General features: G+C 41.5%; 1 protein-coding gene across 1 annotated transcript in view; it reads right to left on the bottom strand.

Annotated features, from left to right (window-relative positions):
* LOC118749544 (piggyBac transposable element-derived protein 3-like) overlaps positions 1 to 5,459 on the bottom strand; it is a 6,879-nt gene extending 1,420 nt beyond the window's left edge. Inside the window, exon 1 of the mRNA XM_036484348.1 lies at positions 5,405 to 5,459. Within this exon, the coding sequence (XP_036340241.1) occupies positions 5,405 to 5,459 (55 nt within the window). The remainder of the gene's footprint in view (positions 1 to 5,404) is intronic.
* Positions 5,460 to 8,269: the final 2,810 nt, after the last annotated feature.

Genomic DNA, 8,269 nt, shown 5'->3' with positions numbered 1-8,269 from the left:
AATGAGTTTCAGACGGAAAACATGAATATTATAAATTTTTGGAAAATGGGCGTAGCCACGCCCACTTATGATTACATGTGTATATCTTGGTAACCGCTGCACCAATTTCTTCCAAACTTGGCACAGTTGTTGGCCTTAGTACAGCATACTAAATGGCTGAAAATTTTAAAAATCAGACAATAACCACGCCTACCTCCCATATAACGGTAATTTTCAGAAAAACGAAAACTGCAATATTTTAGTAACTACTGAAGATAATTTACTCAAAATTGATATTTGCAATGAGCTTTAGACGAAAAATAAGAATATTACAAAATTTTGGCAAATGGGCGTAGCCACGCCCACTTATGGTTACATGTGTATATCTTGGTAACCGCTACACCAATTTCTTCCAAACTGGGCACAGTTGTTGGTCCTGGTACAGCATACCAATTGGCCGAAAATTTCTAAAATCGGACAATAACCACGCCCACATCCCATATAACGGTAATTTCGAGAAATACAAAATCTTCGATAAATCAGTAAATATTGAAGCTAATTTATCCAAAATTGATGATTGCAACAATTCTTTACCAAGAAATACGTTTATGACAAAATTTTGGAAAATGGGCGTAGCACCACCCACTTGTGATCACATATATGTATCTCGCTAACCGTTCTAGCAATTTGTACCAAGCTCGGTATGGTTATTGTGCTTGCCACATAAAAGCAAACCGTTGAAAATTGTTGAAATCGGACTAAAATTGAGGCCGCTTTTCTTATAACGGTAAATTTCAGATATGCTTGAAATTTCAATATTTCGAAATTTAAGGACGCTAATTTACTTAAAATGTATACACCCCGGCTTATCATGTAGCGGTAGCTTTCGGAAAGGTGGAAAACATATATTTAATACTTGCGCCGGGTATTTAATGTTCGGCTCCGCCCGAACTTAGACTTTCTTACTTGTTATTTTTATGTTTATCATATTCTTCATATACATATTCCCCCTCACCTTTGCCCTTAAATTTACCTTGGTCTTCATTTTTGCTTTTATCTTTACGCAACTTTGTTTTTGTTTTTATTTTTAACTTTTCCTTTATCCTTTTCTTTATCTATTTACGTACTCACCTTTACTTTTATTCTTATTGTACATATAGACATATATAACCTACTAAAAAATAGAAACAGAGAATAATAGAAACTGCAATCAACATATGTACGTTGTATGTATGTATGTACATACGCTGCGATTAGGTTATAAATATTGCGCCATATGTTTATCAAAAACCAAATATGTACTTACGCACACATACATACATACTCTTTGCCTCCTTCCCGCACTTCCAACGCAGGCACGTGGTTGCAAAATGATGAAGTGATTTTGTATGGGAAATCACTTATGCCCATATATTTGAATCAAATAAAAATACTTAGAAGATATCAACCAATACTTCCCATATACCAAACGAAAGGAAAACTCTTGAGTTTTTGATTAAAGAAACAAACACAAAATAATTCGAGCGGTTTTCGAGCATTTTGGTAATAAAAAATTTTTCAAATATTTTCAACAACTATTTGCCTAAAAATGCTCAATATTTGTTGAATTTATATAAAATCTGTATACGATAAAATTTCTACTGCTCCAAAGAATCTATATCCCGAAAATGAAAGTTATATCTGCTCAAAATTGACCCCAAAATAAGCCAATCTTTACCGTTCTTTTTACGACAGAAACCTAATCGGTTACTTACAAAAATGAATCTGTCAATATGCTTGGAATTTTATCTTTGAAAAGCCACACTTTCTTTGAAATCGCTTCATTAGTTCTCGTGCAATAAGCGTTTTCGTGAAGCTCTAAAAATTACAACTACAACATTTCAGCATAGCCTCCATATCGTAAGGTAAGACGTATTCTACGTCAAAAGATAAGGTGGGCGCAACTTGAAAGATTTATTGACAATTTAAATCACATGTGTGAAGAGTTGCTCACAGTTCAAGTGTGTTATCTTGTTAAAGTTGCCACCTTTTAACTTTAAAATTAAACTGTGAATACCCTAATTGTGTTTATGAATGTATGTGTGCTGTTTTTCATTATTATATATGGAAATAAACTCAATTGACATTATTACTTTTTCAAAAGCGAAATAAAATCCGTTAATATTATTGCTCTTTTAAACATTAAATTTGCGTAGCTTCGTGGCGGCCCGCGTCCGCTCGCTACACCGCGCTCGCTCGCTCCCTCCCCTAGGTAGGTAGATTTATTTTGTGTATACTTTTTATTTAAATTTTTATATATTTCATGCATTTAACATTTTTATTGGAAGTTATTGGGAAATTTGTGCTGTGTTGCCAACAAGGGCATTTTGCACAATTTTTGAATAGCATTCTGCACAAAGTGTAAAGGCGGTCATGTTTTATTAGCTTTGAATTTAATAGTGTTCATTCAATATTGTTCGCTTTATTTTTGGAAACGAAGTTCTGGATAATTTCTACATCCGTCATCAAATATTTCTCTATCTCAGTTCTTTTCCGTTTAAATTTTCGCATCGTGTTTTTGTTATATTCATAATTTTAAGTTTTTTAATAAAATCAATTGGTGGGTGGTGGTTCATGATTGTCTTGATTAATAGCGCTAAGGATTTGACAATAACCTCTTTCATCTATGGAAACAAAACAGCTAAGCGAATAGGCACCTAAACGGAATGTACCGTAGTAGGCTAATTTTAATTTAAAAATTGTATCGTTGCCTTAATCCACCTAATATTAATTGTTGGCTTAAATGAAAAAACGATGACTTTTCTTTGGTATTAGATACATAAAAACTTTAATTATAACCCGGCTGATTTTACATAGTTGGTTGTTTTACAATTGTGTTGACTGGCACGTCTGCAAAACTTATACAAATATTTTCCCTAACTTGAGGCTTTTTATTCTAAAACAAGTAACGGCGAGCTATATTATAGTACCGTTTCAGCTTGTCCTATGTATTTTAAAAGAAGTAAACAAATACAGTGAATAGACAAAAACGATAAATAAAGGAATACATGAATAAATGAGAAAAACAATGAAATGCCACAGGGCGACCTAACACCCCACCCCCCCGTGAATCACTCCGGGATTCACTATCAACCACAATCCTGGCCAGGCGGGATGTTGGTCTGCGCAGAAGTCCAGTTCTAGTCTTCACCTCCACCCCTCGTACCTGGCTGTCTTTAGCTGGGAAGACTCGTGTAATGCGGCCTCGTTGCAACAGCCTGCGGGGCATGGTTGACTCAAATAAAATTACCAAATCTCAGACTTGTAGCGGAGGCACTGCTTCGTGCCACTTAGTTCGACACAACAACTGCGTTAAATACTCTGTAGTCCAACGTTTCCACAGGCGATCCTTTAAGTTTTGAACAATCTTCAACTATTTCTTGAGGCATATTTATTCATCAACGGGATGAGGCGTCTGTGTCGAGTTAACACACCCCATTATAAAGTGGTTCGGCGTGAGCGGTTCATCTTCTTCATGTGATATAGGCAGGTCGGTTAGAGGACGCGAGTTTATAATGTTTTCCGCCTCTATGAGAACACTTCGTAACGTGTGTTCCCTTGGCACCACCTCCCGAAGTATCTTGATAAGAAGCGATTTAACGACTCTTATCAAGCGCTCCCAGCAGCCGCCGGAACTAGGGTTTGCTGGACATTTCAATCCCACTCGATATGGTGCTTAGTGACTTCAGATCGGATGCGCTCTGTATCTAGCAGGTGTTCAGCGGACGCCAGTTCCTTTTGTGCGCCTATAAAATTAGTACCATTGTCGCTTCTTATTCTCGTCGGGGTACCACGCCGATTCACGAAGTTGCGGAGGCACAAAATGAACGCGTCGGTGAACAAGTTCTCCGCCAACTCGATATGCACAGCTCGTACTGTGAGGCAAGTAAATATGACGCCCCATCTCTTCTCCCTGCGTCTTCCGATTGCAACATCTAATGGTCCAAATAGATCGACGCCGGTGTAGGTAAACGGGCGTACAAACGGTGTTACACGGTCGGTAGGAAGCTGACCCATCAAAGGTGGTTTTGGTTTTGCTTTATCGATGCAGCATACAACACAAGTCCGTTGAGTCCTTTTGCGAAGCGGCTTCAGGTTCGGGATCCAGAATTTTTTCTAACGCTATTGATCGTTACTGCCAAGTTCTGGTGATGATTCTTCGCATGGTGATGAGTTTTTGCGGCAATAGAATTGGTCGGCGTGCTTGCAGTGACATGTATGCTGCTTCGTCAATGCGACTACTCAAGCGGAAGATACCACTTTCATCTAAATATGGCGATAACTTATACAGCGGACTATTTTTTGTAAGCGTACGAGACGCAGTCAAATCTGCGATTTCATTTGCAAAATGTTCCTATTTTACCAACTTACATATTGTGTGTTCGGCTTTCTCGATTTCTGCTGCTGGAAGTTGCGAAGGTAAATGCGCCCCTCTGGAATTTGTATGCACTTGAAATAAAGTTATCGCTCTAAGAACCCAGTCTATGGTTCGCTGTAACTTCGTGTATGAGCTAAATCTGTCGAACTCGATAATAACGCTTCTTGGCTGCATACATAACAGGCGGTCGGGCTGCACTTCCTCTAGTAGCGTTATTGATGGTGTTATTGACAAGGCAGGCCAATACCGTTCGTCCTTAGAAGGTCGGAGCCTATTGCCCCCCTGCTGTCACAGTTAAACTGCGGTGGACTGGAGGGACGTGTGGCAACATCTGCGGGATTCTGGCATGTTGGTACCCATCGCCATTGTTCTTGTGAGGTTGAGCTAAGTATTTCGGCAATGTGATGGCCTACAAATGCCTTCTACTTTCGCTCAGAGGAGTGCAACCATTGCAGCACAGTCTGTGAGTCACTCCAAAAAACCATACGTTCGGCTCTGAATTCGTGAGCGCTGACTATTAATTTGTGCAATCTTGTACCTAACACTGCCGCTTGGAGCTCGAGCCTTGGGATGGACATCAGTTTAGTAGGTGCAGTCCACGTTTTACCCATGACGAAACTAACATAGATTGTGTCTCTGTAGACTACATGCACGTACCAAACCGCAGCAAACGCAACTTGGCTCACATCGACAAATATATGTAGCTCAACTCTACACTTGTTCAGGATATGTGGAGAGTAGCATCGTGGCATCTTAAACAGCTTTACGTTATGGAATTCTTTCCACCAAAGTAACCCCCTTCTGCTTAGCTTCGCTGGCTTCGGATCGTCCCAATCGAACTCGCACTTCCACATATCTTGAATGAGAAGCTCAGCCATCACGATCTGCAGCAGCTCCCGGTTTGTAGGAGCTCGTTCTCCATTCAACACATCTTCTGGCACTCTATGAAATTTGGTGTTAAATTGAAAGGTGTCGGTTTTCGGTGTTTCTCCGCCTTCTCCGTCGTACCATTACGTTCCATATTAACTGCTTCTCGCTCTGGTGAAGACGATTCATTCAACATTTCTTCCACCCCCGTGCAGTTTGAGACGAACTTTCTTAGGTGGAACCCTGCTTCGCGATGGATTTGAATAATTTGTCGGCTGACTTACATGGCTCGCTCTGGTGACTCAAAGCTGACAACCAGATCATCGACGTAGTGTTTGTTAATGATAACTGATGATACTTCAGGAAACTCCGACTTAAAAAGTTCTGCGTTTTGATTTTTCGCGTACTCGGCGATACAGGGTGAGCAAACAGCCCCGAAGATCATCGACGTTATCATGAACTCTAGAATTGGTTGGTTGGTGTCTCCGTGTCTCCATACGTAACGCTGAGCATGCTGATCGGTCGGATGAAACCTTATTTGCAAAATCATCTCGCGTATATCCGCCGCGACCCCAACTTGACCTTGACGAAATTGCAGCAAAATGCGAATTAATGGCTGTGCCTTTTCGGGTCCCTTCAACAGTACTGAATTCAGAGACATGCCTTTCACAGACGCTGCAGCATCGGAGACGGTACGCAGTTTGCTTGGCTTGTTTGGGTTGCAAACCGCAAAATTCGGCAAGTGCCAAATCTATGGATGCTATGCGCAGACTTCTTTGTCGGTTAGCCTGCTGGCGTACCCTTGTTCCACGTACTTAGCCATTTCCTCATTGTAGCGGACAGCAAATTCGTTGTCTTGATGCATAGGTTTCTCAATCGCAAATAAACGCCGTTCTGCCATTTCCCTGCTGCTTGGGAGGTGCGGCGGAAACATTTTCCAAATAAGTCCAACTTCATTATGTTTATTTGCTTGTCGTGTAGTTGTTGCTTCTGTTATACGACGCGCTCGCTTATCTTCATCCGACTCTAACTTTGCCAACGTCGGATTGGTACCGAAGCTATCTGATGCAAAATACTCAGAAACCAAATCATGTAGTTGTTGATGTTCCTTAATAACCATTACTCGGATTTGATGTTAGTGGCGATTTGGTTGGTCCATAGGCAACCCAACCCAGTGGCGTTTAGGCAGCGATGGGACTCTCGTTATCAGCTTGTATTAAAGTTGTGGTGGCGCCTAAATATGCTTGATTCACGCCAATCAGCAAGGATGGCTTCTTACTACTGTAGCTTTGTAAAGGCACGTGTTCGAAGTGTTCGAAGTTTCCCTTCGAGAATGCCTGTTCTGGCAAGTTTAGATGTCTCACCGTATACACGCCCTTCAACGTAACGTTGTCAGCGCTGTTTCCGATTTCTATGTTGACTTTATAAGACTGCTCAGTTACCACTCGATCGTCATACCACTGAAGCGTGAGAGGGTGGCTCTGACCACGAACCCCGATCTTTTTGGCTATGTCTTCCTCCACAATTGTAATCGCAGACCCTTCATCAAACTTTGCTAAAATTTCGTATTTACCGTTCAGTCCGTAAATATTGATAGGCAACACGACAGTTTAACATGGGTTGCACACTTCTATCTCATTGAGCAACTTAGCGTGATGCTGTGAGTGGAACTTTATTGTTGTGTAATAGATGATTGTGATAACGCTGACATCCGTTTATGCCGCACAGCTTCCTTGAACGACATTTTCCAGTAATGCAGGCAGGAGAAATACAACTGGTGATTTTTCACAAATTCCCATCTGGCCTGTACGTCTGCGGCTTTGAATGAAGCGCACTTCAGGATCGGGTGATCACCATTGCAATGAAGACATTTTGCTGCTTCCACTGCTCTTTCCTCCTGAATATGCATTACACGACGAGGATTACCAGATAGCGCATTACTTCTGGTACTGTGCGTACTAGTTGGCATCAGACACACGACTCTGGCCAGCTCGCTCAACCACGTACTGAAGTCTTCTATGGTTGCATACGGTGTAATGGTGACTGAATGTTTCGCCCAATCAAACTGCTTGTTTTGCGGTAGTTTACATACAATTTGTTCTAGCAGGGAGACATTTGCTAGTTGCTGGTGACATTTTGCGGATCTCAGGAAGGCTACCACGTTGCGCACTCTGCTGTAGTTTGTGTAGCTGATATTTGACTAGAATGTCTGGCCGACCAAACCTAAATTCTAACTCACTTAAAACCTTTGGCACGTCGTTTGGGTGAATTAGCATTGCTGCCACTGTTTCTTTTGCAGGGCCTACAAGGCACTTCTGTAGTCGCATTAAGTTTTGGCGATGGCTGTATCCGAACGCCTCGGAGGTGTCGTTATAGTTAGCAAAGAACAGCGGCCATTCTTCCGCATTACTAGCAAAGGTGGGAAAATCGTAGAGTTTGACTGTCGAATCTGTCGATGTCATGGCGACTATGCTCGATTCGCGTTGTGCTGGCTGTATTGTCACGTTTTGCTCGCCCATTTCCTGCGGTCGAATGTTCTCGCGCAACCTTATTATATCTCGTTGGCTTTCGACGGTGCTGTTCCTCAGTTCTTCCACCGATGCTCTTAAGGCGTTTAATGTCGCGATAATGGCGTTTATTTGACCGTCTCCGGCTGGGCCCAGCTGGTTTGTCTCGTCCATTTCTGTGCTCTCAAACGATAACTCGCTTTCACTGTTGTCCTTTCTTCCTGACGCTCGACTTCTAAGGCAGTAATTGCCGGAACCAGGCATTCACGAAACTGCGGCTGCTTTAATTTATTTGCACCAACGTAACTAAGTCGTGCACGTAGACCAGACGCGACTTCAAATCAAGCAGAACGTGCCAGAAATTATAAAAACTGTTGGGTTAAATGAAACGATGATTTTGCTTTGGTATTAGATACACAAAAAACTTTAATTATAACCCGGCTGATTTTACATAGTTGGTTGTTTTATAATTGTGTTGACTGGCACGTCTGCAAAACTA

The sequence above is a fragment of the Rhagoletis pomonella genome, unplaced genomic scaffold (genome assembly GCF_013731165.1).
Source record: "Rhagoletis pomonella isolate Grant_MI unplaced genomic scaffold, Rhpom_1.0 Rhpom_scaffold_00019, whole genome shotgun sequence".
NCBI classification, from domain to species: Eukaryota; Metazoa; Arthropoda; class Insecta; order Diptera; family Tephritidae; genus Rhagoletis; species Rhagoletis pomonella.
The sequence above is the reverse complement of the archived record's forward strand: the minus strand, read 5'-3'. Positions and strand labels throughout refer to the sequence as shown.